The 26,720-nt window shown below is 51.6% G+C and overlaps 11 protein-coding genes across 15 annotated transcripts; 8 read left to right on the top strand and 3 right to left on the bottom strand.

Moving 5' to 3' along the window:
• Positions 1-9: 9 nt before the first annotated feature.
• On the top strand, positions 10-4,477 carry TERG_05483 (uncharacterized protein; the record flags this gene model as incomplete). 2 transcript variants are annotated; one of them, XM_047748443.1, is made up of 5 exons in its annotated part: positions 10-655; positions 758-2,421; positions 2,479-3,057; positions 3,119-3,306; positions 3,371-4,477. In XM_047748443.1, 4 exons carry the CDS (start codon positions 1,148-1,150, stop codon positions 3,997-3,999), a joined length of 2,670 nt encoding a protein of 889 aa, XP_047604425.1. In that variant the 3' UTR covers positions 4,000-4,477. The 2 variants fall into 2 exon arrangements, with proteins under 2 accessions (XP_047604425.1, XP_047606611.1); XM_047749986.1 differs by having other exon boundaries at positions 503-874; positions 950-2,421; positions 2,479-4,477.
• Positions 4,478-4,590: 113 nt separating this feature from the next.
• TERG_05482 (uncharacterized protein) lies at positions 4,591-5,336 on the top strand (the record flags this gene model as incomplete). The annotated part of the gene is made up of 3 exons (XM_003233559.1): positions 4,591-4,845; positions 4,925-5,246; positions 5,305-5,336. The coding sequence occupies 3 exons, from the start codon at positions 4,591-4,593 to the stop codon at positions 5,334-5,336; spliced, it is 609 nt and encodes a 202-aa protein (XP_003233607.1).
• A 1,757-nt stretch (positions 5,337-7,093) lies between these two features.
• Positions 7,094-8,395, top strand: TERG_05481 (uncharacterized protein; the record flags this gene model as incomplete). Its single annotated transcript, XM_003233558.2, has 1 exon — positions 7,094-8,395. The coding sequence occupies one exon, from the start codon at positions 7,094-7,096 to the stop codon at positions 8,393-8,395; it is 1,302 nt and encodes a 433-aa protein (XP_003233606.2).
• Positions 8,396-8,909: 514 nt separating this feature from the next.
• On the top strand, positions 8,910-11,477 carry TERG_05480 (uncharacterized protein; the record flags this gene model as incomplete). Its single annotated transcript, XM_003233557.1, has 1 exon — positions 8,910-11,477. One exon carries the CDS (start codon positions 8,910-8,912, stop codon positions 11,475-11,477), a length of 2,568 nt encoding a protein of 855 aa, XP_003233605.1.
• Positions 11,478-11,880: 403 nt separating this feature from the next.
• On the top strand, positions 11,881-13,497 carry TERG_05479 (uncharacterized protein; the record flags this gene model as incomplete). Its single annotated transcript, XM_047748442.1, has 4 exons — positions 11,881-12,027; positions 12,398-12,413; positions 12,484-12,842; positions 12,934-13,497. 4 exons carry the CDS (start codon positions 11,881-11,883, stop codon positions 13,495-13,497), a joined length of 1,086 nt encoding a protein of 361 aa, XP_047604424.1.
• A 564-nt stretch (positions 13,498-14,061) lies between these two features.
• Positions 14,062-16,598, bottom strand: TERG_05478 (uncharacterized protein; the record flags this gene model as incomplete). Its single annotated transcript, XM_003233555.1, has 5 exons — positions 14,062-14,088; positions 14,155-14,931; positions 15,004-15,944; positions 16,005-16,325; positions 16,388-16,598. The coding sequence occupies 5 exons, from the start codon at positions 16,596-16,598 to the stop codon at positions 14,062-14,064; spliced, it is 2,277 nt and encodes a 758-aa protein (XP_003233603.1).
• Positions 16,599-17,024: 426 nt separating this feature from the next.
• On the bottom strand, positions 17,025-17,454 carry TERG_05477 (uncharacterized protein; the record flags this gene model as incomplete). The annotated part of the gene is made up of 4 exons (XM_003233554.1): positions 17,025-17,053; positions 17,106-17,190; positions 17,246-17,290; positions 17,341-17,454. 4 exons carry the CDS (start codon positions 17,452-17,454, stop codon positions 17,025-17,027), a joined length of 273 nt encoding a protein of 90 aa, XP_003233602.1.
• A 259-nt stretch (positions 17,455-17,713) lies between these two features.
• TERG_05476 (uncharacterized protein) lies at positions 17,714-18,337 on the top strand (the record flags this gene model as incomplete). Its single annotated transcript, XM_003233553.1, has 1 exon — positions 17,714-18,337. The coding sequence occupies one exon, from the start codon at positions 17,714-17,716 to the stop codon at positions 18,335-18,337; it is 624 nt and encodes a 207-aa protein (XP_003233601.1).
• Positions 18,338-18,930: 593 nt separating this feature from the next.
• Positions 18,931-20,406, top strand: TERG_05475 (uncharacterized protein; the record flags this gene model as incomplete). Of its 3 annotated transcripts, XM_047748441.1 has the most annotated exons (5): positions 18,931-19,225; positions 19,378-19,654; positions 19,734-19,887; positions 19,944-19,959; positions 20,011-20,316. In XM_047748441.1, exons 3-5 carry the CDS (start codon positions 19,868-19,870, stop codon positions 20,314-20,316), a joined length of 342 nt encoding a protein of 113 aa, XP_047604423.1. In that variant the 5' UTR covers positions 18,931-19,225; positions 19,378-19,654; positions 19,734-19,867. The 3 variants fall into 3 exon arrangements, with proteins under 3 accessions (XP_047604423.1, XP_047606610.1, XP_047606609.1); XM_047749985.1 differs by lacking the exon at positions 18,931-19,225 and having other exon boundaries at positions 19,301-19,760; positions 19,839-19,887; positions 20,011-20,406; XM_047749984.1 differs by lacking the exon at positions 18,931-19,225 and having other exon boundaries at positions 19,301-19,887; positions 20,011-20,406.
• A 404-nt stretch (positions 20,407-20,810) lies between these two features.
• On the bottom strand, positions 20,811-21,492 carry TERG_05474 (the record flags this gene model as incomplete). 2 transcript variants are annotated; one of them, XM_003233551.1, is made up of 5 exons in its annotated part: positions 20,811-20,945; positions 21,013-21,156; positions 21,221-21,305; positions 21,387-21,402; positions 21,480-21,492. In XM_003233551.1, 5 exons carry the CDS (start codon positions 21,490-21,492, stop codon positions 20,811-20,813), a joined length of 393 nt encoding a protein of 130 aa, XP_003233599.1. The 2 variants fall into 2 exon arrangements, with proteins under 2 accessions (XP_003233599.1, XP_047606608.1); XM_047749983.1 differs by having other exon boundaries at positions 20,914-21,156.
• A 1,305-nt stretch (positions 21,493-22,797) lies between these two features.
• On the top strand, positions 22,798-25,369 carry TERG_05472 (uncharacterized protein; the record flags this gene model as incomplete). The annotated part of the gene is made up of 2 exons (XM_003233549.2): positions 22,798-24,405; positions 24,479-25,369. Exons 1-2 carry the CDS (start codon positions 23,239-23,241, stop codon positions 25,367-25,369), a joined length of 2,058 nt encoding a protein of 685 aa, XP_003233597.1. The 5' UTR covers positions 22,798-23,238.
• Positions 25,370-26,720: the final 1,351 nt, after the last annotated feature.

The following is a 26,720-nucleotide window of genomic DNA, read 5'->3' as shown; positions in this document are numbered from 1 at the left end:
ATGTTTAAAAAAAAAAAACAAAATAGTCGGGCAAAGGATCCATCACGTGACCATCCCTTTGGCGCATTTTCCAACCTCAAAGCTTTGAAGGCGAAGAAGATGAAGATGAAGATTAAGAGCTTCGACTCTGCGCAGAGAAGACGTCTCGACAAGATAAAGCCACTATTCGACTCCACTAATTATCAAGACCCCCTTTTCCTCTCGTTCAAATCCTCTGAGATCACCCGCTGGCCGAAAGTGAGCTCTTTTCGACCGTTCCTGAGATAGCTCCGTCACCAAGAACTCGACACTCCGAGCCTAACACACCTATCGAACCCGCCTCCAGCGTACTTTTTCTGCGACCTGTTCTTTGAGATAGTTGGAAAGACTTGTACTCCTTAATAGGACGATTAGGGCCGTCCTATCAAAAAGATATCTCCCGTCACCCCGAGACTCTAACTTGACTGCTGGACGTCCGAACCGAGCTCAACCCCAGCCAACCAACACATAATTAATACCAAACATGTCGCATCCAGGAAACGAACAACAGTTTGCTTCGGAGGATGAAGAAGATTTCAATCCTGCGCCGGCTGAAGATTCCGAGCCAGAAGCTGAAGATGACCAGCAAGATAATCGCAGCGGCGGAAAACCCATAGATAACGACGATGGACAAGAGGTCGGTAAAAATAAAAAGAATGATGATGAAGAAAATGGAGATGAAGTGAAAAGGATGAATGATGGCGAAAATGGTGACTTGAATACTAATGAATCGCAACAGGCCAGAGGTGAAGATGAAGCCGGTGTCGAAGACGATGATGAAGGGGAGCCCGAAGGAGATAACGAGGATGACGATGAAGAGGAAGAAGAAGAGGAGGAGGATGAGGAAGCAGTTACCGTAAGTGTGCCTTACATCTCCAGTTTTGAGACGCTCTTAGTTACCTTTGAGTCCGATGCTGATGAGTGCGAATAGGGTCGCCCTCGAAAGCGCAGAAGACATGGACTCGGCGCTTTCTTCGAAGAAGAAGCAGAAGTCGACGACGAAGATGAAGCGGAAGATGAAGAAGACGAAATCGAAGCCGGTTTCGTCCACCATGACGATGAAGTTGTCCTGCCCGCTGGCGCAGAAACGGATGATAGGCGCCATCGTGAACTCGATCGAAAGCGTGATATGGATGCAACGATGGATGCGGAGCAGCAGGCGCAAGCTCTAAAAGAACGATATGGCCGAAACCGTGCCTCTGGAGCTGATCTTGTCGTTGTCCCCAAAAGGCTTCTCCTACCTAGCGTTGATGACCCGAGCATATGGGGTGTCAAGTGTCGACCGGGCAAGGAGAGGGAGATTGTGTTCAGCATTATCAAGCGCATGGAAGAGCGGCCCCTTGGCTCACGAAACCCTATCAAGATCATATCCGCTTTTGAGCGCGGTGGAACTATGGCTGGTTATATCTACGTGGAAGCCCGGAAACAAGCCGATATCATTGATGCCTTAGATGGAATGTCTAATATTTACGTCAGGTCTAAGATGACCTTAATCTCTGTCAAGGAAATGCCTGATCTACTCCGAGTGAAAAAGTCAGAGGAACTTACCCCGGGAGGCTGGGTCCGAATCAAGCGTGGACGATACCAAGGGGACTTGGCCCAGCTTGAGGAAGTTGAGACAAATGGGCTTAATGTTACCGTTAGACTTGTCCCTCGTTTGGAGTACGGACTCAACGAAGACAGCAATGCGCCTGCTCTCGACCCCAAGCGTAAGAGGATTGGAGGAGGGAGTAGTGCGATTGCCAGGCCTCCTCAACGGCTGTTCAGTGAGGCAGAAGCGAAGAAGAGACACTCCAAGTATCTCTCTGCTACATCTAGCTTGGGAGGCAAGTCTTGGTCTTATCTTGGTGATACTTACGTCGATGGCTTCCTTATCAAAAACATGAAAGTTCAACATCTCATCACCAAAAATGTTAACCCTCAACTTGACGAGGTGACAAAGTTCGCTCGTGGTGCCGATGATGGAACTTCGAATCTCGATCTTGCATCTTTGGCTGCTACAATCAAGAATACGACTGAAGAGGATGCCTATCTGGTTGGAGACACTGTTGAAGTCTTTGCAGGCGAACAGCGCGGTGTCGTTGGCCAGACAGTAGCAACCCGCGGCGACATTGTTACCATCAAAGTCACTCAAGGTGAACTACAAGGCCAGCATATTGATGTGCCCACCAAGGGTCTTCGAAAGAGATTCAGCGAAGGTGATCATGTCAAAGTCATCGGAGGAAGCAAGTATCGCGATGAATTGGGTATGGTTGTTCGGATCAAGGATGACCGAGTCACCATCCTCACAGACATGACGATGCAAGAGATCACCGTTTTTAGCAAGGATTTGAGAGAAGCTGATGACATTGGGGTTGATGGAAAGTTGGGCCAGTATGATGTCCATGATTTGGTGCAAATCGAGTAAGTTTCCTATTTCTGTTTTACAGTACCATGCATCAACTAACAAGTAAACTACAGCCAAACAACAGTTGGATGTGTGGTGAAACTTGATAGAGAGTCAATGCGAGTCATAGACCAGAATGGCTCAACCCAAATTGTGCTTCCATCGCGGGTTTTGGGCAAGATCGAACACCGACGACATGCTGTCACCACTGACCGAAATGGTTCTGAAATCAAGTGTGGAGATACCGTGAAAGAGGTGACTGGTGAGCAGCGGACTGGTACCATCCTGCATATCCATAGAGCGTTCCTCTTCTGTACTAGCAAGGTTGTGGGAGATAATGCTGGTATCATGGTCACTAGAGCTATAAACGTTACTACCGTGGCCACCAGCGGTTCTAAATTAGGTAGGTCTGCCCCAGATCTATCAAAGATGAATCCGGCTTTGCAGAAGAACGGTATGAATGGTTCTGGAATGCCACCACCGCGAACATTCGGCAGGGACCGACTTGTTGGAAAGACTGTTCATATTCGAAGGGGTCCGTTCAAGGGTCTGCTGGGTATCGTCAAGGACACAACGGATATCATTGCTCGAGTAGAGTTACACTCCGTTTCAAAAGTCGTACCTGTTGAAAAGGAGAATCTCTCTGTCAAGGAGTACGTATTATTAATCATCCCCTATTTAGGTCCTGTCCTCAGCTAACTCACATATACGCAGCCCGATTACTGGACAACCTGTAGATATCAACCGATTTGGTGGCAGAGGTGGTGGTGCTCCGAGAGTTCCACAATCCATGGCTACAGGAAGAGCTGGCCCCCAAGATGCTGCATGGCAAGGGGGAAGAACACCGATTGCTATGGGCGATTCGTCTCGTACACCAGCCTGGCGAGCGTCATCTTCTCGAAGTAAGTATCCCGTTATGCTTGGTTAAGGATGGCCTCAGGACGCGGACTAACTTGCTTTGTTTAGCCCCTGCTTGGAATGCTGCAGTAGGATCTCGCACTCCCGCTTGGAAGGCTGAAGGTTCTCGTACCGCCAACCCTTATGATGGTAACAGAACCTCTTACGGTGGGTTTGGTGGACGTACTCCAGCCTGGACTTCTGGAACAAAGACACCTCACGATGCTGGGTCCGGGTTCTCAGGGGGCTCTTCAAACTCAGGCTTTGACGCCTTCATGGCCGGCTCTCGAACCCCAGGTCATCCGGGTGCAATGGCGGCAAACAGTGGCTCCCGTACACCTGCCTGGGGCCATTCTGGAAGCTCCAGCTCACATCTCAGCACCAATGCCGGCAGAGCTTTCGATGCTCCTACTCCTGGCGGTGACTACACGGCTCCATCTCCCGCCCCATTCGGCAGTGCTCCAACTCCTGGAGCAACAGCTGCTACTCCTCGTGCATGGCCGGATAATGCACCTACACCTGGTGCTTCAACTTTTGCTGGAAAACGTATAGATGGTGATGCGTATGATGCGCCTACACCTGCCGGTGATCATCGACCATATGACGCACCCACTCCTGCAATCGGGATGGGCTTCCCTGCTACTCCTGGTGCCATGGACGATGCACCTCGATATGCAGAGGGCACTCCAAGTCCATGATGAAGCAGATTTATGTCAAGCACATCCACTACCTTATCTGAAAACGCTAAGCAGGCAAGGTTACCCACTTTTTACCTGAGAAATCTTCTTCTTTTTCTTTAGTTTACTTCCGGCTCGGTATTCATTTGATTATGTTCCAAATGCCGTGGATTTCATTTTATGATCTGACTTAGTGGACGTAGGCGCTGGGATATCAAATATTTCATCCCTCACTGATGTTCCTGATTTGCGTGTCCTCTGGATGTTTTTATTTTGCCAAGCAAAATGATGGAAAACCAGGGGAAAAAAATTGATCTGAACCTCAAGGCAAAGCAGGAGTTCATTTTTGTTTCTTGTATTATTAGCTAGCATGTCTTTGTCGTTCCAATGACAATAGATCCCTTACATAGTTTTTCCCCTTTGCGAAGATACTAGAAGTCACCGACGCTCTAGCTATAAATGCTTACGTAACCAACAGCATGACGCCCCGCAAGCTATCAAAAAAAAAAAAAAAAAAAGCTCCCCGCAACATGAAAGGAACAAACTAGAAGAGAAGACACATTTGGATATTGAGGCTGTGTGTAAGATAGGGACAGGATCTGAGAGAGCGGAATGATTACAATGTCGCCGTCGCCTCCAGAAACAGAAGTCGAACCCTCACGGGCCGAGCGAGAGCGTCTCGACCGTGAACACAAGGAAAAAGAAGCAAAAGAGCAGGCTACACTGCCATACAAATGGACACAGACGATTTCTGAGGCAGAGGTCACTATTCCGGTGCCTGCTGAGATACGCGGAAAGGACCTAGAAGTCATACTGACCAAGACCAAGATCCGAGTTGGGTTGAAGGGCAAGGACCCTATCATCGATGTATGTACAAACGTACCTTTGCATACGGTCCACATCTTATACTAAGAGATTTGATAGATGCTAACCTGTGTTTGTATAGGGCTCATTCCCACATCCGATTCACGTTGATGAGTCCTCATGGACCCTTGAGACCGTCTCTAACCCTCCAGGCAAAGAAGTGACTGTCCATCTAGACAAGGTGAACAAGATGGAATGGTGGCCTCACATTGTCACTACCGCTCCCAAGATCGACGTTAGCAAGATAACGCCTGAGAACTCGAAATTGAGTGATCTTGACGGTGAAACAAGAAAAATGGTTGAGAAGATGATGTATGATCAGCAGCAGAAGGAGATGGGAAAGCCATCTAGTGATGAACAGAAGAAGGCTGAGATGCTCAAGAAGTTCCAAGAACAGCACCCAGGTATGATATTGTGATGTTAAATCTTTATTTGCCAGGATCTGTACTAACTTTGATGCAGAGATGGACTTTTCCAAAGCCCAAATTGGTTAAGAAGAGACTGTTAACCATCCCTTTCCTTTGCATGGGGACAAGTCTAGGTTGTGGATATATCATGTTACTTATAGCATAGTGAACATGGGTGTGAATACCAGTCTCATTCTACTTATCTTAACTGTTGACTTTAATACGTAGTACTCCGTATACCCTTACTATTTCAGGCAAGTCAATCTAATTTTATGTATCGTGGGTAGCCTAACATATTGCAACCTCAAAGCACGGCCTATACTTAGATCTCATCTTGTATATAAGCGTGTCGCTGGCATTGAGACCCCATAATATGCACCTATAAAAAGGGGCTTCTTCTTCCTCTTCCCGTTTCTTCGCCATTTATATGTAAATCCCCCCACCAATGACGTCAGAGCAGCGTCTTACATAAACAAAACACAAAACATCGACCTCAACTTGCTCTTCCTGCCCTGCTCCGTCTTTTGCTTCTTCTTCTCTTCCCGCATGTCATGAAGTGACTTGCAGCCCGCCATCGCATTGAATCTTGTCACCATGGGTCAGGACCTGGGAACAAAACATATACCAGGGCACACCCTGGCGAAGAATTTTGGTGTGGAGTATGTGATCCTGTACTCCTTCGAGGACCAGGGTGAGCTCCCCCCCTTACCACCCCTTCCCGTCCTACCTTGGGTATATTCGATGAGCCAACTGGACTAATGTGTACTGATGAGCTATTGATGTAGATGCTAGCAGAGAGCTGCAGAGATTGCTTCGGGCGTTGTATAGCGTCGGGCTGGAGGCTGCCGTGCGTCCTGGCAAAGGTCAATGTCTTATCGTCCTTGTCCGACCCCGAGAGGACAAATTGAAGGCAATGGCATATAGAACAAGGTATATATAGTTTCTATGGTTAATGTACGGGTATATGGCTTATGGATATTAGAACCAAGGACTGGCTGTATGGTGTGCGTACCTCACAGCCCACCAAGGATACCAACGATACCCAGGGGGTGCCGTGGACGGAGGCAGAGCGTCTCCGCACAATATATGACATGATGACTCTCCCATGCGCAGACGGCGGAGCAGATATCACCCCAGGGTATGGATATTGGAAGAATGTCAAGTCGATATTCCCTCTACATGACCACGACATGAACCGCGAGTGGATAAAGTCCTGGAGCCGTAAGACGCTTCTGGACAACAACGATCTGGAGCAGATCAGAGTAAAGCTGGGAGAGAAAGTAGCATTCTACTTTACCTTCCTGCAAACATATTTCCGTTTCCTCATGGTTCCCGCAGGCCTAGGCCTGTTCTGCTGGGTGTTCCTCGGCCATTTTTCGATCTTCTATGCTGTTTGGAACTCGCTCTTCTGTCTTGTGTTTGTAGAGTTTTGGAAGAGACAGGAGCTTGATCTGCGGCTGAGGTGGCAGGTAAAGGGAGTGTCCGAGATTAAGGCTCGGAGAAAGGAGTATAAGCATGAGAAGGAGATCATTGACCCGATTACTGGTGAGACAGTCTACGTGTTTCCGGCCTCCAAGCGCCTGGTTAGACAGTTGCTAGTGATTCCGTTTACCATGGCAGTGGTTGTAGCATTGGGCACTTTAATTGCAACATGCTTTGCTATCGAAGTCTTTATCAACGAGATCTACTCTGGCCCTTTCCAGACATACCTGGTTTGTCAATTCTTACCTCTTACTCGGTTTTTATACCCCATGGCTAATTAGTAGCAGGCATTCGTACCTACAATCATACTGTCACTCTCTGTGCCGACTATTAGCGCTATACTGACGAAGGTCGCGACCCAAATGACAGACTATGAGAATTATGAGACGCAGGACAGCCATGATATTGCTCTGACACGCAAAGTTTTTATACTTAATTTTGTCACTTCCTATCTGCCTATCTTCTTGACAGCGTTCGTGTATGTCCCCTTTGCACCGACTATAGTGCCGTACCTGGATGTCTTCCAGCTTGCCGTCAAGCCCTTCCAGCCCGATGAGAAGGGCGCAACAACAGCATCCGCAACTACAGAGATCAAAGAGTTCCGCATCAACAGAGCGCGACTGCGCAATCAGGTAATCTACTTTACGGTTACGGCTCAGATAGTGAATTTCGCACTGGAGACCGTCGTTCCCTATGTCAAGCGCAAGTTCTTCCGCACATACGAGGAGATGTCCGAGGCAAGGAAGCATAAAGAGGACAGTAAGTCCGCGTCGTCATCTTCTACCGACCTTTTGTTGGATGATATACCAGAAGAAGCCGAATTCCTCAAGCGGGTACGAGATGAATCTGAGCTGAATGACTACGATGTGACCGACGATTTGCGCGAGATGTGTGTGCAGTTCGGATACCTGGCTCTCTTCTCCCCCGTCTGGTCTTTGGTCCCAGTCTCCTTCTTGGTCAACAACTGGGTCGAGCTGCGATCGGACTTTTTCAAGATCTGCATCGAGTACAAGCGTCCCACGCCTTTCCGTGCGGACTCCATCGGTCCCTGGCTGGACTCACTCAGCTTCTTGTCGTGGATGGGCAGTCTGACGAGCGCAGCACTCGTGTATATGTTTTCATCTGTTACTGGAGCCAGCAACGACGAGCCTCACGATGACATCAAGGGCTGGCTACTGCTGCTGTCCATGTTTTTCTCCGAGCACATCTATCTGCTAGCTCGCCTGGCAGTACAGGTGGCCATGTCCAAGCTAGAGACTTTGGACACCCGCCGCGACCGTGCAGAACGTTACCTCATGCGAAAGGGTTACCTTGACCGCGCCAGCAGTGAACATGCAAACTTCGATGATACTGACCAGAACCACCACCAGCGTCGGGGAGAAGAGATGCTTGCCGAAGTTCAAGCTAGCGCTGGTGCAGGTGGAGGAGTTGACGATTTCGACGAGCTTGGCAGCGACTATGTGGAAGAGGAGATTGGGCAGATCACCCGCTCATCGCTCGAAGAAGACGCACGCAAGCTCAGCATGCCAGACGCAACCCCATCTGAGCTCTTTTGGGCGCGGCAGCAGGGGTGGAAGGAGTCCGCTAGGGTCGGGGTTGCTATTATCCAGGCGGGCGCCCAGAAGGAGACCAAGGAGCCCAAGGAAACCAAGAAGAGTCAATAGTTTCTATCTACTCTCTACCGTCTACCATTTTCATCTCTACAAACTATCTACTATCGATCTGCTGCCTACCATTTACTATCTACTGCACTTCATCCTGTCGTCTTAACTATCTGCCTGTCAGTAGCCAGCATTTGTTGATATTGAGTTTCGAGCCTATTTTAATGTTAAACGTAGTTAGTCATCAGTTCGGAGTGGACCTTGCTCCTGACCTCGCGACTCCATCGAACTTTCAATATTCAATGTCTTCGTGTCGATAGAAGAGCATCGCGTTTGATTGACATATTGAAGCCATGACCGAGCGATCAGGCGTCAGTTAGCTGCTGAGGCGGTTAACTAGCTCAGCCGTCTATTGGAGACCTGCATGCTGCAAACGTTGATGGACCAACGATTATCCGGCTGCTGCCTGCTGAAAAGACAGGGATACCTCCGACTATAAGTTCATCTTGTCCCTGGCCTCATTCGTTTGGTCCAGTGGCATACTTTGTAATAGCAGCAGAAGAACTACCCAGCAGCTATGTCTAGTGAACTACCCGCATCGTCTCGAGATGAGCAGCTTCTCCAGGAGCTGGAGAAGTTGAAGCGCGCCAATGAAGAGGAGAGACGTCGTCACGAAGAAGAGAGACTCCGTTATGAAGAAGAGAAACGCCGTCTCGAAGAGGAGGGACGTCGTCACGAAGAGGAGAGACTCCGTTATGAAGAAGAGAAGCACCATCTTGATGAGGAGAGACGTCGTCACGAAGAAGAGAGACTCCGTTATGAAGAAGAGAAACGCCGTCTCGAAGAGGAGGGACGTCGTCATGAAGAGGAGAGACTCCGCTATGAAGAAGATAGACGACAGCGTTCAGAGGACAGGAAGAAACAACAAGAGGAGCTTGAGGCATTGAAGCAACAGGTAAAGCCAACCACTCTGCCCGAATACCTGGATGCCTGCCATGTCTACCTATCTGTTGGCTTCGAGTCACGGGTCGACCATAAGGACGGAACCAAGGGGCCTGTTGAGAACGCAAAATCGAAACTACGCCCCAGATACATCCGGGAATGGAGAACCTTCCCTCAGGAGCAGGCGAAGGTGTGGGAGTTACTTTTCGAGTCCGACTTTGTCTCTCAGCCCCATTTTGCCTCTGCAAATGGAGTAGAGCAAGAAGGCAAATATATATCACTGAGAATGCTTAGGTCTGAGCTAGACCTTGGCTATTACGAGCGCTATACGGTTGAGGACCGGGTTGCGTTTATCATCCAGACTCTTTACGCGGACCCTAAGTTGCGTAAGACATTCAATCTCATGGGGAGCGTTACATTTGAAAACCATGGAAACACCATCACCCCAGGCTCGGATGAAGAAGTAAATGCTGGTTTACCATTACCACCACCACAGTCTCCGGTGCAGAAACGGCGGAAGCAAACTGACTCAGCTGACCCGCTTACGGTGCATACGGGATCTTCGCGTCCTCGAGCCGATCAGTTCTGTGTTTACAATTCGGGCAATGATAAGATGGTGCCGGCTTTTATCATTGAATACAAGCCACCCCACAAGCTGCTCACGGATAGCGCGCTGGACGGGCTCCTGGATATCGAGGTCGACGAGGTGGTTATAAGTAGTGATAACGATGATGAAGCCAAGCGTAATCGCCGCATGGTAGCTGCAGTCATCACGCAGACGTTTTCCTATATGATCCAGGCCAGGATTGAGTTTGGGTATGTCTGTTCTGGCGAACTGTTTATATTTCTCCGTATAGACCCCAACGACCCTACTACCGTGTACTACTATCGGTCCACGCCCAATGAAGACGTGGGAGAGACCACCGGCTGGACTGGTGATTCGGATGGCGGGACCAGCGACTCGGATAGCTCTACCAGTGACTCGGGCGGCCATAATAGGCTACATCTCACAGCAATCGGACAGGTCCTTGCCTTCACACTCCGGGCTCTGAGGTCTCCTCCGCACGGTCAGAACTGGCCGACTGACACGGAGGAGCGGCTGAAGAAGTGGGAGATTGAGTTCAACCACGACGTTGTCTACGGTCTAGATAGCAGCAGCCCGCCGGAGAAACTGCCCTCTTCCGGCTACAAGCCACCACGGTCGAGCAGAGACGAGTATATGCGGATGTCGCCTGTCAAGACAAGATCGAAACGCCGGGCAGCAGCAGCAGCATCTTCATGTCGAGAGCCTGAAGAGCCAAACCCCGAGTCCAGCGATGGGGACGACGAGAGTGGGAACTGGGGCACTGATCCCAACAGCCCAACCCCAAGACGGCCCCGGCCTTTGTCGAAAGCTCAAGTTGTCGTATCCTCTCGGTCTCGCCCTCCTCCTCCTCCGCCAACGGAGAGAAAGCGATACGTGTACAACACCGGTCCTATTAACCCATGGTGCACTCAGAAATGCCTTGCGGGACTCCGGACCCGTGGCCTCCTTGATCCGAAGTGTCCCAACGTGGCGATTCATGGCACCGGCCCTCGACATGCCATTGACGATTTCCAGTTCCGCAAGCTGATGCGGGAGCAGATAGTAGGACCCAAGGGCCCCTGGGGCTGCGAGTCGATGCACCGCCATGGAACCTCCGGAGCGCTGTTCTGGGTCACTACCTTTCCCTACGGGTACACTCTTGTGGCCAAGGCCATGCCCATTGAGACGGTCAGACGAGCCATCCACGAGGAGAACATCTACCAGCAGCTGTACAAGATCCAGGGAAAGTATGTGCCGGTGTGCCTGGGGAGCATCGACGTCTCCGGCGGGCCTCTGTGGTACGACGGCATCTTCCCGGTGGTGCACCTGCTGTTCCTGAGCCACGTTGGAAAGTCGATCGTCTCGCACGCGCAGGGGCGGAACCGTGTGAGCCAGTTTATACCGTCGGCGCGCGAGGCGCTGCAGGCGATCCACCGGCAGCTCACCCTGCACTGCGACACGCATGTCGGCAACATGTTCTGGAGCCGGGAGAACAAGCGGGTGATGTTCATCGACTTTGAGCGGGCGAGGATAGCGAAGGAGAAGAAGCGCAAGCGGGGGGCCGTGTCGCCGCAGACCCGGGTGCTGGGCACCGAGTTTGAGCGGGAGCTGCGGTCTGCCACGAGCGAGATGGCATAGATCTCTCATCCTATACATGCGTAGTAGATACAATCAAGATAAATGCATTGCATGACGTAATCTTAGTCATCACTTAGTCATCACTTAGTCACCGTCTTTGTCATCACTTTGTCATCAATGTGTCATCATCATGTGACCATCCCCCGCTTATTAATACTGCCCGCCTTTCCCTTTTTTTCCCTTTTCTCTCGCTCTCTTTTTTCTTACTCATCACGACCTCTCAAGTTCTTCTTCCTCTCCAAACGCCCAAAGCGGGAAAAGACGACGCGGACGCTGACTACATCCTGACTCACCGCGACGGCCAAAAAAGAAACGCCGGCCTTTCTATACCTTAATAAACTACATCGCCAGCAGCCGACACAGCCAGCTCCAGCTTCGCCAGACGCCATCCCCGACGCCCGCGATGTCGACGATGCTGCAGCAGCAGCCGCACCAGCAGCAGGGCCAGCAGGGCCAGCAGCAGCTCGCGCCCCATCCGGGCCTCTCCCAGGACCCCAGCAAGTCGCACCAGGCGCCGCAGTCGGTCCAGGTAAGCTCGCCATACACCACGGTACATCTGCTCCCTCTACGCTCCCCGCAGCGACGCTCCTGATAAATTAATCAATACCCTGTAATCCACTGCTCGCCGCTCCCCTCGTCACTGCGCCGGCCTGCGCCTGTCGCGGGTGGCCACTGCGATATCCATCCAGCTTCCTGTGTTTTGCCCTCTACATCTACAGCTACATCCACAACACCACCAAAAAACTGCGTCTGGCCGCGCCCTGTCGGGGGTGCCAGCTCGACTCCTACCCGTATTCTCTTGTTGCTTGCGTTGGTCGCGTAGTCGGCTTCTCCTGTTTCTTCTTCTCATGGGTCGCTTTGCTAACCAGCCGGGCGGTGGACGCGCTTCGCGGTCTGCCATGGCCCTCCTCCGTCTCCAGGACCAAGCAGAGCAAGGTATGGCCACCCAGACAAGCACCTGAGACGCAGTGACAGATGCTGACGGATGATGTTGCTGTTGTTGTAGTTCTACGCGAGCAGCTGCTTGCCGCCCACCTAACGAACGCATCTCACACGGCTCCCCCGCCGCCTCGCCCGCAACCAGGCGTCCCCGCGCATCTCCAGGCCGCCGCCGCTGCTGCCGGCGCCGGCGGGCAGAGAGACCATATCAACATTGATCCCGCCATCTCGGGCATGACCGCTGCTCCCCAGGTGCACACCACTGCCGCGATGCTGGCCCAGCCGCCCCAGGCTCAGGTTCCCGTCGGCCAGCAGGACATGACCGGTGCTCCTCCGGGACTCGACCAGACCGGCGAACCGCGCAAGGTCTACGGTAAACGCGAGCTCTCGTCTTCCAAGCGAGCTGCTCAGAACCGTGCTGCCCAGGTAGGCTCATCCTTGTAATCTTTTTTATTTTTATTTTATTTCATTTTTTTTTTTCCTGTTTTGTTATTGTTGGTGCTAACGCGTTTGTTAGCGCGCTTTCCGTCAGCGTAAGGAAGGCTACATCCGTAAACTCGAGGAGCAGGTCAAGGAATACGAGATGTTGCTGGACAACTACAAGGCCATCCAGGCGGAAAACTACCAGCTCCGCGAATATATCATCAGCCTGCAGTCGCGGCTCATCGACTCCCAGAACGAGGTTCCCGAGCTGCCGGGAAACATCGACCTCAGTCAACCCCGTCCAGAGCCCGCCATCGTCACCTCCGGCGGTCAGCAGCAGGGTCAGCAAGGCCAGCAGGGCCAGGGACAGCAGGGCCAACAGGGTCAGCAGCAGCCCGGCCAGCAACAGGCCCAGCAACAGGGCCAGCAGGGCCACCAGCAAGGCGGTGCCGGCGGTCAGGCCGGTGCAGGCCAGCACAGCTCCCAGTCTGAACTCAACGCTCTCAACCGCATTGCTGTCGCAGGGCTAGGCATGAGAAAGCACCAGCATGAAGAGGCAGCCTTCTTGGGCCAGGGCGGTAACTTCTCCAAGCGCACCAGACAGGACGGCCAGGACGACTCCCAGGCCGGAGAACAGTCCAAAGCAGAACAGATCTGAAAGGGGAAAAAAAAATCTTCCCATTGTCTCTTTATACTCTCCTTGTTACTCCCCCATTTCTTCCCTCCTGTCGTCCCTCGCTTTTTTCCCTCTCAATCTCACTCTATATCTCTACGAACTATTACTACTACTACGCGCGTTGGTGTTGGAGACGGATTCGGCTCTTGCTTTGACATGTCTTTGAACTCGTATGATTGTGTTTCTCCCCCTTTTTTTCGTCCATTTTTTTTTTTTTTTTTCAACTCTCCTTCTCACGGCTAGGTTATCTGCGTATTCTTTTCGTCTGGCTCCTGACGAGCTGATATACTGCTACTCTACTGCTGCTGCTTCTACTGCATTGATTATTGATAAAGAATGTTGCGGATGGGCAGGCCTAGGGGGCCCTAGGGGGGGACGGTGTTCTGGAGTCTGGTCCGGTCGTCATGCTTCTTTCTCGTTCTTGTATCTACTTACTCGTGCGTTTGACTTGTATACGTTAGTTATATCTTTTTTGGCATAAAAGCGCCGACGGTTCTTCATTCATACACTCTATCTCTGCCTGTAGATCTGTAGATACGTAGACTTCTACGTAGCGTTGCCCAAGTTATGCTCCTATCCAAACAGTCAGCCATGTCGAATCGATATAGAAAAGAACTGCTAAAGAGAATGTAAACTCACCTTGAGATAGTCGCCTCCTTTCTCAAGATACTCCTGTCTCGAGACAGACGCAGTGCGCAGTCCACCACCGCCCGCCCAGGCAGCCGCCCCTTTCCATGCATCAAGCACCCTATCACCGGCCCTTCGCACGCTACACTCCAGCCCCGTAGGCAGCACACTCCTATACTCCTTGCGGAACCGCTCTTCAAACCCTTCAAACATCGTATTCCCGCCCGTCAGAAACACATCCTTCAGCAGCCGCTGCTGGTCCTCTCCCGCCGGGAAACGCTGCAACACCACGTCCGCCGCTATCTCGACCAGTCCTGCCTGATCAATGCCCGCTATCGAGGGCTGGAAAATCACCTCGGGAACCCGTATGCGCTCCACGTTGAGATGCAGCTGGTGCGCTTCACGCTGGCTCTCGGCGTCAAACGGCCACGGCCCGCGAAGGAACATGTGGATCATGCTCTTGGTCCAGTCCGTCTGGGCCTCGAGCGTGTGGTTCTCAGTGAACTCGGGATCGTACTGGAGTAGTTGCGCCTCGACGGATTTCAGCATACCGTCTATGTCTTCTTCTTCCTCGTCGTCGCTTGCGTCTCCCGTCGCGACGGTGCGGTAGACGCCCCAGTCGTCGTCGTTGGCGCCGAACGTGTCGTCCTCGCCGCCTCGACGACGCTTCTTGGGCCCGTCAGAGGCGAGGTTGGCCAGTGTGCGCATGCGGATCTGGCTTGCGAGAGACTTGCGGTTGCCTGCGTCGGCTTTGAGTCTGTCTCGCTGCTTGATCTTGCGCAGTATCGTCTACACGTCTCACGTTAGTAGCAGGTAGGTAGATATGTAGGGAAAAGGGGTTTAGGGGGGTTTAGGGCGTACCTCACGAGCTTGTCTGCGCTCTTCAATCCAGGCGTCGAATTCGTTCTCTCGCTTCTCATCGTCCAGTCGTTGCTCCTCTGCTATCCGGGCCTTCTCCCTCTCCTTCTCGGCCTTTGCACGCTGTCGTGCTTCCACATTCGACTTCATCAGCCTCTGGTGCCGTTTCTCCTTCAGCCCTGCCTCATCCAGCTCTTCGTCCGGCACGTCTAGCAAAGGGAACGACGCTTCTTCCATCGCATCGCCGTTCTCCTCGTTGCCCAGGTCCTTGTTGCGTGACTTCTTGACGGACTTTTCTAGCTCTCGTATCGTTCGTTCCAGCGCTGCTTCGTCCTTCATGTCTTCTGCATCCAGCAGTCGTCTGATCTCCTTCTTCGTCTCGTTGGCAAACCGCGCCTGGATCCCCTTGTAGTATTCGAGCTCCTGCTCCTTTTTCACCAGCTTCTCCAGCCGCATCTTGGCCGCCTGCTCCTGAAGCCGTCGGCCGCTTTCTTTCTTCCGCTCTGCGATCCGAGCTAGCTCCTCTTCCGTCTTCTCAACCACGACGTGTTCCGTGAACGGGTATTGAATAACATGGTCGCGGTCCTCCAGCCCCGTCCAGTCTAGATATCCGGACAGCTCCTTGTCGTATTCTAGGGAGACGTAGCAGTGCTCTCGTACTAATGACTGTATCTGGCTCTCCGTCATCTTGGACGGGAACGTTGGGTATTTAAGCCTAAGTAGCTTCATCAGGTAGTCGGAGCTATGGTACCCGCCCCAATTGAGCCGAGCCGAGTTGGACAGCAGCGCCTTTGATCCCAGTACGGGGATGACATGCGTAGATGAATGAGAAGACGAGATCACCAATCCGTTTTCTCCAAAGTTGTATTTGTACGAGAAGAGTGCATCAATCCCATAAGCAACTGATGGTGCCGAGTAGCACTCAAACAATATCTCGTTCATCACTACCAAACCGTTAGCCTTAGCCTCTCAACACCGGTCAAGCATGCATATGTAATTATTACTCTTCCTGGAATATCCCAAGTTGGCTATCGTCTCCGTCAGCACGAGGGGACGGTCAACTCCTCCGTTTCCGCCTTCGACTCCCAGCTTGATGAAGATGTAATCCAGCAAACCCTCAACCACGTCCCAGTTGCTTATCACGCCCGTCCCGGCGTCAAACGCATTCCGCATCTGGCCTCTGGTGGTCGCATCGGTGTAGGCATCGTATCCAACAAACTGGCAGGCCCGGTTCAGCTTGCGATCGCGGTACTTGGACGCAACGGGCGGAATCACTAGCCGCGGGCTCTCATCGAACGACCAGCCCGCCTTGACCGTGTGCGAGCCTACAGATAATACGTGTTAGTGCAATGAAGTACAAAAACGAGGTATACAAGGGATCTCCCACCGTTGTCTATCACAATTGCGCTGTTCTCGGGGTCGTGTCTGCTCTGTTCGTAGCCATCTCGTAGGTCCTGTTTAACGGGGAATTCATGATGATTATTGAGCGGCTGTTCGGCGATGTTGTAGAGGAAGGGCACCAGATTTGCTTCCCTCCGCTCTTGAACTGTCAGGCTGTTATCTGGGCTCTGGATGCGTTGTGACGAAGTGATGACCATCTTGATGTAGCTGACTGAAGCTGTAGTTTAAGCAAGTCGGTAGGTAGGTAGGTAGCGGGTGTGGCGAGCAGCTGGCTATCGGACGAAGCCCAGGAGAGCTCCCATAGCAGATTTCCAGCTGGCACGAAGGTCGCGGGAGGGATTCAAGGCGAGGAAATGGGAGATATCGTGGTATCAGCGGGCTGGAGAGGTGGTTGTTGGTGGCTGTTCGAGCCCGTTGAAGCGGTTTTTCTTGAGGTTTGCGAGGCGGAAAGTTGGCCGGCGGAAGTTTTGGCTGGTTGGACGAAGGTACATCGACATCGACAGCTACAGCTACATCTACGCACGGAGAGGAGGATTTACAAAAGAACATGCCAGAGATGGAAAATACGTGACTTCATTAATGGGTATTAGTTCATTACATGGCCATTTCTCGTCGATACGTCTCTATGAGGGGTCCTTCAAGTTCTCGGTAGCTATAGTATCCCGTCAGCCATGCGACTATCAGGCAAAAGGACCCAGACAGACCTTCAAGATGAAAGAGGACGTTCGACTGGTAATTCTTGAACATCTGCGCGACCAGCTCGACGTTCATGTTCTGTACGTTGACCTCCTATTATGCCGTCAGCCGTCTGCTCCATACAACGCAGGTAGCTAAGGAGGAATACCTGGAGTCCTTTATTCAACACCGTGATGGCTTCATTGAGCTTCTCCTGCAGCGGCCGTCAGCATCAGCATCCTCCAAAGACGGGAGTTTGTCTACTGACAACGTTGGTGATGATGCGCGCCAGCAGCTGGCTTTGTTGGTGCTCGTGTGGGCTCTCCTTGAAGCAGGTAAGCAGGCGTCCGTCGATACGCAGAGAGTATCACTTACCATGGTATCCCGCCGTCCAGATAGCGCCCACCAGTGTCTAATTCGTCTCTTTCGTAAATGAAATATCTATAAAGATGCAAAGAAGTTGAAGTTGAAGTAAAGAAGCAGAAGATAAACAGATGTTGCCTCTTTTGGCCAAGTTTGCTCTGTTTGCATCCTCTATCACCAGCAAGCCAGACATCAAAAGCGACATCGACAGCGACAGGATCAACAGCGAGAATATCAACGAGAATACCAACGAGGATACCTAAAAGTGACAGAGATGGCGCCCCCAGCTGCAGTCCAGGACGACTCGCACCAGAGACTGCTCGACGAGCTCGACATCGCGCGCCTCCCGAAGCCCTTCCGCAACCCCAACTGGAAGCCGTCCGCACGCCGCAACAAGAACGTCAAGCAGATCCTGTCTGAGACGTCGCGAAAGGAGGCCTCTGCAGTCGCCAGCCAGACGAACAGCGGCAGCTCTACCCCCTTTGCCATGAGCACCAACTCTGCCGTCGGGACTGGCATGGGTTCAGCAGAGGGAGCGCAGACGCCCATGGTAGCGTCGACAGCCGCTACCCACGCACACCAGCAGCAAGGCAGCGTCAGACAGCCGAATATTGCTCAGGCCGCGCAGAGCCTGTCGACTCTTGTGCTAGAGAAGAACTTCCGAGCCGGTGCCCCCTCAGGACCGGCCGTGACATACACCAACATCGACGCTGCTCCGTCCCTGCAGGGCCATCAGAAACGATACTGCGACATTACGGGCCTCCCGGCTCCCTACACCGACCCCAAGACGCGACTACGGTACCATAACAAGGAGGTCTTTGGCGTGATCAGGTCGTTGGGGCCGGGAGTAGCAGAGAACTACCTCGAAGCTCGAGGAGCTCACACCGTTCTCAAATAAAGCCATTCACCTACGGAGTGTGTTCCTACAATTGATTATATTGCTACGATGGGGAGTATCACGCCAGAATACCAGTGTAGATACATGTTCGGCCCACCAAGTCAAGCCCTATCCATCCACGCAGCCCCTTTCGAGACGAGTTCAGAATAACGCTCCGGCTTAATCGGGACCACCAGACCTGGAGAGGCCACAGCGAGTGTGCACCTCCTGCCAGGCTGCTTTGCTCTGCGCCCTGTCCGAGAACAGTTTTTATTGACGGATACCGTCCTCCCATGGAAGAGAAGGGAGGTCAGTTACAGTGCCAACGAGACACTGTGGCCATGGCGTGTACGGTAGCTTTGAGTAGAATTACGCGGTTAGCTTTTGGTCTTGCTGCATTCTTTCGCTGCGAGGCCGACTGTTCCTCCTCTGCAGCATTGTTTCTTATTGATCTCGGGCTGATATCTCGCTGTCGTCGCCGTTGCTGCTGTTTGTTGCTGTCGAGTTTTTCTTTCTGTCTTTTCGATGTTGAAGAAAACGAAGTGCGAGCAGCCAAAAGGGGTTTAGCGCGGGATGATCTAGAAAAATAGAAAATAAAATAAAAATAAATAAAAATATTTAAAATCGACTTTCAGTTCGACAGAAATTCGGCGTTTGATATTGATTAAAAGACAAAAAGACGATTCTTCGCTACGACGGATCTCCTGCCAGGCTGCTTCAGGGGATGCTAGGACTGGAGCTCCGCCCAAGCTGTCGTTCCCTGCTGCGATCCCGGCCAGCCAACTACTTCACTTGGTTCCTCCTGGCCAGCTAACTAGCTATCTGGCCTCTCAGGAACCTCCCTCCCTCCCGCCGCAATCAAGCTGCGGATAATTAAGAGTGCAGGTTATATATCAATCTCTCGGTAAGGTAAGTGGAGCGCCATGAGCCAGCGGGCGGAGGAGTCCTTAGTCCTTCTCTTCCCTGATCCTTCCCAGAAGATCGCGCTTGTGTGTCGCTGGTGGAGTGTTTGGGCGTTTCATGAACTTGTTCCCCCGGCTAATAAAATCCCATAATACCAGCGCCAGGCCTATCGGTTACATGTGCAGCTCGACCTCGACCGGCGGATAATTCATTGCGTAGACGGAGTCGCTGCCAACTAAACCAGTCCACGCTCGCCGATTCATCTCGTCGATCGCCTGTTCGGTTATACGGCCCGGGATAGCTCTACATATACTTGGGTGTGGGATAGAGCTGGATCTGGAGCTGGAGCTGGAGCTGAGGATTGTCTACTTTGTTACAAGGGGACAGAGAGGAGAGCCGCAGCCATGCCGTCCATGTGGCTGACAGATACCCAGAGTGAGTGTTTGGTATCGGAACAAAGCGTTAAAGCACGGGCGTGTGGTGTGACTGACTGTGTGATGATGATGATGTATAGAGGTTGGGGTGGTGTTCTGCTCTGGCGGTAGGTGAGAGAGCTTTGCATTGACTCCCAAGTATACGCTGAAGGCCGTTGGGACCTGACATGGGCATGCAATCACAGGCAGTCTATTCCTCTTCCTGGGGATTCTCATGTTCTTTGATCGATCACTGTAGGTGACTCATCTATTCTTCTTTTCTGTTCCCCGGCTTGCTAACAGTTTTGTAGACTTGCTATGGGAAATGTAGGGATTCCTCGTCTGTTTGCCTTGACCTTTCGTACCTAACGAGAATAGATCCTCTTCTTGATCGGCCTACCTCTCATACTCGGACCGCAAAAGACGCTCGCCTTCTTCGCGCGCCGACAGAAGCTCACGGGAACAGTCACGTTCGCCCTGGGCATCTTTCTTATCCTCTTCCGCTGGCCTCTGGTAGGCTTCTGTGTCGAGCTATACGGCCTCTTTGTCCTGTTCGGTGATTTCCTGGTCACTCTCGGCGGGTTCGTGGGCAGCATACCGGTGGTAGGGCCGTATCTGAGACAGGCACTGGTCTGGCTGGGTACCATGGGAGGGAGAAGGCCAAACCAGGACCTACCAGTATAAAAAGGCACGTCTTCGGATGGACAAACCGTCTTTTAATATACAGAGAGTGAGCGGCCACGATGGCCTCTTACAATACTACTGTATATAATATATGTATTATAGCAGTTCATGATATACCCACTGGTTCATGAGGACCTACCATTCTCGACGAGGTATAAAAAAATATATAGCGGAGTTGAAATGGAACCGAGATGATAAAAAGGGCTAGTGAAACTAGATGCCATTCATCGAGGGAATGTACAGTGGTTTTGCTTTCTCTCTTTCTTTTCCTGATGACGAATCCCTTAAGATGGTATCTCATACAAAAGAAGAAAAACAAAATTATATGCAAGAAATGGAAAACCGCAGACATTTGTACCAGGCTGTTTCTCCTTTTCTTTTTCTTCACGAGAATGAGAGAGGGATCAAGCTGTCTGGCAGATCCAGAGGTTTGCTGGTTAGTGTGTTGGGAGGATGTATGTGGGGTTAAAAAGGGGGGATAAGCGTGTCCTCTTCTAGTAGCCCACACCTTTGAGGTACTCTGCCAGGGCTTCTACGGTGTTGGTGGCGGCACCCGGCTGGATGGTCTCTGGGTAGTGTGCAAGGAGAAGGGCCATCTTAGTCCTGACAATGACGATGCCGGTTTTCCCCTAAGACGTTGTAAGTATACGGAATTCGGAGTTGAAAGAGGATACAACGTAGGAAGTGAAAGCGTACAAGCTTGCCGTAGACTCTGCTGTCATCGGCCCTGAGCGTGAAGAACTTCTCTCCGCCGACGTGGAAGCCGTTGGTCTGTATATCCTTTATATTATCGCTGGCCGAGAACGAGTCTATTATAACCTTCATCTCCTCGGGGCTCACCTAGAGTCGAGTCAGACCAGAAGTAACGAGACAGACAGCAAAGCCAGTGCGAAAAAAAACATACTTTGAAACCAGGAGACGTAGCCCATGCGCTGGTGCCATCCTTGTCGAAAATAGCGGCCTGGTCGATGTTGCCGGAGCCAACAAGGCTGCAGAGTCAAGGTGTTAGATGGACGCTCTAGTCGATATAGCATCATAGCTGGATCAGGGAGACGCGGGAGCCCAAGTACCTGCTGTCAACGTATGCTACCGACAACAGTTAGCAGGTCCATGCAAGCCATACACGCATACACGACGGAGAGAACAGCCGGTACCAGACATACCTTGCCAGGACATGATGCTTGGTGATGTCGACGTGCGGTGGGTTTGCTGCTAAACAGGTGACGGCGGGGTGGCCGGCGGGAGGTCGGACGGCGATGGCGGATGCTGCTGGAGGTCGGTTTGGGGCGAGCCTTGCAGCAACGATAGAAGCAGAGCAGTGTCTGTTAGCGGCCGAGCAGTGCGAGGAGCTGTTGCGCAGTTTGCAGTGCGGAAGACGAAGCCGGCGATGTCGATGCTGTCGGTGAGTTTGCCTGCGGTGTTGGTGGGATGTTGTTGTTATTTTTTTTTTATTTATGGTCTTCTTTTACTTTTCTTACTCAGGGCGAAAGTGGGGGCGGCGTCGCTGCTACGTTTCGACGTCAACAACTACAACTTCAACTACAACATCATCAACAGCAACATCCACAGCAACATCCACAGACAGAGATGATGGCTGTTGGTGGCAGAACCAGCATCGACATCTCCAGGTCTAGAGCAGTCTTGCCGGCCGTCGTTCTCGTCTTCTGGCCGCGGTGGTGGAGGTACCGGCAACCCTGCAATCTTCAACCAGACGCCACGGATCCCCGGCCAGACGACAAGAAACGCAGAGGATGCAGGACCTGATATCGTCGGCGGAGCGAGATGCAGAGTCGTCCTCTTATACCTCAGCGCGGCGTCGCGGGTGCCTGCCCGTGAAACGAAACAGCTGGAGGCCCGCGGTTACAGCAGCAGAAGCAACAGCAGAAGCACAGAAGCAGCACAGAAGCAAACAGAAGCATCAGCAGCAGCAGCAGCTTCAGCTTTAAAATATGGCCAAGATGGCATCGAAATGAACAGGGAACGCCGCCGTCGATATGCACATCATGGCTAACTGCCTCATGGAAGCGAATTTCTTTTTCCTCCCTTCTCGCTGTCGGCCGGTCATGGCTTCGTGTTTGACGCACACTGGGATCCTGGCCTGGCCGGTACGTCTCTCACTGGTCGACCACCTCACTAACCAGATAGTTTGACGGGTCGCCAACCAACATCAATGCGAGTTTGCGGTTATTTAAGCTGCGCAGAAGCATCAGCCGAGTTAAAAGAGATTAGGCCTGTGAGGGATCCGACTAGCTTGTGCTAGTCGAACTTCTCTGTTTTAACCTCCTTTCTCCATCGTCCTTTTTATTTTTTGTGGTCGATGACGGCCCATCGATCGGGAGAGTCTGCCTGCTCGATACGAAGAGATGGAGCATTTTAGTGCTGTTGACGGCATCGCTCAACTCCAGTAAAATCGCAGAGCGCCATGGGAGTGAGATTTGTTATTTCTTATTTTGGCTAACGGAAACGCTGTCCCTGGCCGCGCTCCCGTTATGTTCCTAGCCTCCTCCCCACAGGCTGACTCCGTCGGTCCCCATCTTTAAATGAACCTTTTTAGCCCTTGTTTCAGGAGGCTGCCTCATATCAATATAAGCAAATTGCTTTAATTGAACCCTTTCCCGTCTCTTAACAGCTCATGTTAAGCAGGTTTCGTCTCTTTTATCTTTCTTTACTTCCTGTGTTTCGCTTTAAACCCCACGGTTTTCCCTCCTGGCTTTGCCGGTCCCGGGCTTTGGGTAATTGCCAGTACCAGTGCTTCTTACTGTTAGATATCTATTATTACTACTACCACCTATTTGAACTTGTTTATATACCCGGCCAACTGCTGTCAAGCTGGTTTTCTTTCATGACCGCCAATATAATTTAGCAGACTGGGCTCTGTGTGTACACTTTTTATTGTACTATGCTGGATAACTTAGTGACGATATGGGGAAGCAGACTGTCTCATCAAGACCAAGGGCTCACACGACCACCGGGACACCCAAACAGCAGCCCCACGAATCGCCACGGCCCAGCAATCTGCACCACCAACGTGCAGCAGTCTACAACGTTCCCGATAATGTGCACAGTCCGGCAAATAATGGCTCTCTACGGGAGCCTAGAAGAAGTAACACCGCAGCCGCCAATCGCAGTCGCAGTGCTGGAACATATGCGCCAACGCGATTGAGTCCGGTTACAGACAAAGGTTTGCCCCTTCGTGGAGGACAAGCTCGCTCCATACATCCCAACAAGGACCCTCGATGGGACGAGATGATCGGGGTTGCCCTGAGCAGTCCAACCGTGGACTTGTTCCCCGTACCGCCCACTACAAGAATCACTCCGTTGTCTTCTATCACCGCCAAAAGTGCCTCAACAAGTGCAGGTAAAAGGGAAGTACACACGGGCAGCGGTGGCCGGATGCAGCCCCGTGCCAGCACGGCCCCGAGCACGGTGTCAAGCACAATTTCAAACACAGTCACTGCCAAAAAACCACTGCAGCGGAAATCTAGTAAATGGAAGAAGTTCGGCGGCCTGTTCCGTGCAAAACAGGTCGAGTCCCCGCAAAACGAGTTCTTCTACCAGGTCCAGGTCAATGACAAACCTCTTCGTCCTGCAAAGAGTCCCAATTTCCAGCCTCAGGTATATATTGGCAACCAGTACCCGTCAAACTCAATGGATGCTGTGAACTCGTCAAAGACAAGCATAGACTCGAGATCTCAGGCTCGTCAGAGTGCCCACCATCGTCATCAACGCCAACGCACAGCCAACGGCTCGGATCCAGTCAGTAGGCCTCATCTGGACCTGTGTCCGTCGTCAGGCCGGTCTTCTTCACCCGAAGAATCCCCTAAACAAGCTAGAAAGAGGACTCCAGCTAAACTAGTCAAGAACGCCGAGATAAGAAGGTATTGGAACACAACGGCAGATGAACCTGAATCGGTACCAGATATTCTCCAGACTACCCCCAGTGGCTCGCCTTTCCTTTCGGTGGATATACCCAGCATTGAAATGGAGAGGTATAGTGTCATGTTTGGCGGGCTGATCGATAAAAATGCACCATCTCTACTGGCCAGGCGGAGTAGGGCGCTGAACAAGCTGAAAATTCCTGACAAGGAGGTGAGTCTACCCATACCAATACCCCTTTCCCCCTTACCAGCTACTGAAGCATGTCATTTTTAATCTGTTACAGGAAGATGATGGCCCATTGCCTCCTCCAAGACGTGCTACTTCTCCTGGGCCTGCTAGATCACCAGTTTTTTCACTTTTCCCGTCCACTCCAACAGATAAGCAGTCGAAAATATTAGGATCGTATTGTCTTCCTCGCCAATCCCCACGCCAGAAGCGGTCAAACACTCATCCGTCTCCGAATAAGGCTCTTTTTGAACGCTGGGACCACGATGGTGGTAGAGGCGGGCTAGAGTCTCCTAGAGATTTACAGCCTCCAGTTTTTCCAAACACGGATGATGCCAGCGACGGGTCCCTGTATTCGCCTACAAGCTACGATGGAGACTACCTCAACCCTGTGCGTTTACAGGTCAATCCTCCGGTCAAGATGGTTGAACCAGATTGGGAGATGGTGACACCAGCTCAGAACAAAACGAATGAACGCAAACCGCCGAAGAACCGTTATCCGTTGCTGAGTCCGACTCCAAGTAGTAATCTATCTGAACCCGGTGAGCAACCGAACGGATCAATCCCTCAAATCATCCATCCAGCAACGCCTCCTCAAAACGGCACCACAAACCACGACTTCACTGCGCATCCACGTGTCGATTCCCTCAGACCCAAGACAGCTTCTTCCTGCCCTCCGTCAAAGTCAGGCCACAAGCAAAGTCTATCCATAGACTCAATATCCGACGACCTACACAGTGATATCCACACAGCTCAAATCTCAATCGCACGTTCCGTATCCGTAAGCAAGGGACAGAAAAAGATTTTAGTCCCAGTCGGTGCAAGAACAGGCTTCCTTCGACCTGGTGAGCGATTTGTCGAAAAGCGCGCAGGAATCCCAACCCAGCTGGCGGTTCAACGTGGCCATCGCCATGCAAAGTCTAGAAACGCTTTGATTGAGAACGCCTAGTCTTTTTTTTTTTTTTTTCTTTTCTTTCCCTTCAATATTACGCCTCCTGACCACTCTTACCGCTCTTCTTCGTCCTTTCTCAGCAACACGAGAATCATATAGCATTCGCTATGTTTTACCCCCTTTTTCTTTCATACACCGCATTGTCAGCTGGCACTCTACTGCATGCGCCCTTTTTGCTTCTAATCTCGCGTTCGCTTAAATCTTACCATTATATCCCATCCTATATTCTATCTCTCTATACATTGACACCTCATCCCCTTGTCAAAATCCTCATGCCCCCCTACATCACCATTCGGCCCGGTACCCGGCGATCCAGGCCCCGTCCCGCTTCCGTAGATTTCCCATTTCCCATCTTCTTTCCTTTGTCTTCCATACATACGGAGTACATATACATGATTCACACGAGCCCTTGTTTCTTGCAATATTCAATGCCCGGAGATGGAGTCAGGGGTGACTTCAGGTTTCAATCCGTTTTCTTGTTCCTTCATTGCATTTTGTTGAGTTGTGGAGTATCTATAGCGATCACGGCAGGATATTGGGGGTGTAACTAAAATATAGAGCCTTTTTGGACTTTTGTCATTTCCACATTACTTGCATGCATTTCGTATATCCATCTCAGGTCCATGGGGGGGGGGGGGCTCCGCATTGGGCATAAAAAGGTCGATAGTGATCATGCATCTCTCATGCATTGACTTAAATACGAAGTCCGACTCACTTGATCATCCCTCGAAGGAAGCCATGGCAGGGCTTCCCCGGAGAAGAGCAAAGACGAAAACGAAGCAAGCAGCCCAGCAACTCTCCCGGTCTGTTCCCTCCCGAAAGCATGAAGGAGCTCCTATTAGCTTTTAATTTTAGACCCTTGGCCGGGTTCCAGGGGCACATCCAACGATCTTGCTGGTATCCTCGCCTAGGATCGATTCGGGATGGAAAGATCGCCTCCCCTTGTTCTATTCCCTACAATAAACAGCACTTGTTAAGATGCCAGGGAAGAGTATTATGGTTGGGTTGATTTATATTATGGGATTTCCACACACGCATTACGGGAGATATGCACATCTGTCCAAGGTTGATCTACTCTTTGCTTCAGATTGTCAGATAGCTCGGATGGAGCAGGCAATCGATGCTTCAATGTATTAGGTAACAGCTACCATCCAAGCAATTATCTAGGGGTCCAGGTCTTAAGATCGGCACTTTTTAAACGGCTTTTTTAATTATTATCAAACTCCCCTGAGGTGATGCGTTCTCCGTTCATGCCACAGGGTTGGATCGGGAGCTGTTTCCGTGCGTTCATCCTCGTCCACGCTAACTGGCAACCGTCCATTCCATCCCGATAATACGCATCCGCTAA

Source organism: Trichophyton rubrum (assembly GCF_000151425.1).
Source record: "Trichophyton rubrum CBS 118892 genomic scaffold supercont2.6, whole genome shotgun sequence".
Lineage (NCBI taxonomy): Eukaryota > Fungi > Ascomycota > Eurotiomycetes > Onygenales > Arthrodermataceae > Trichophyton > Trichophyton rubrum.
This window is presented reverse-complemented; position numbering and strand designations above follow the sequence as displayed.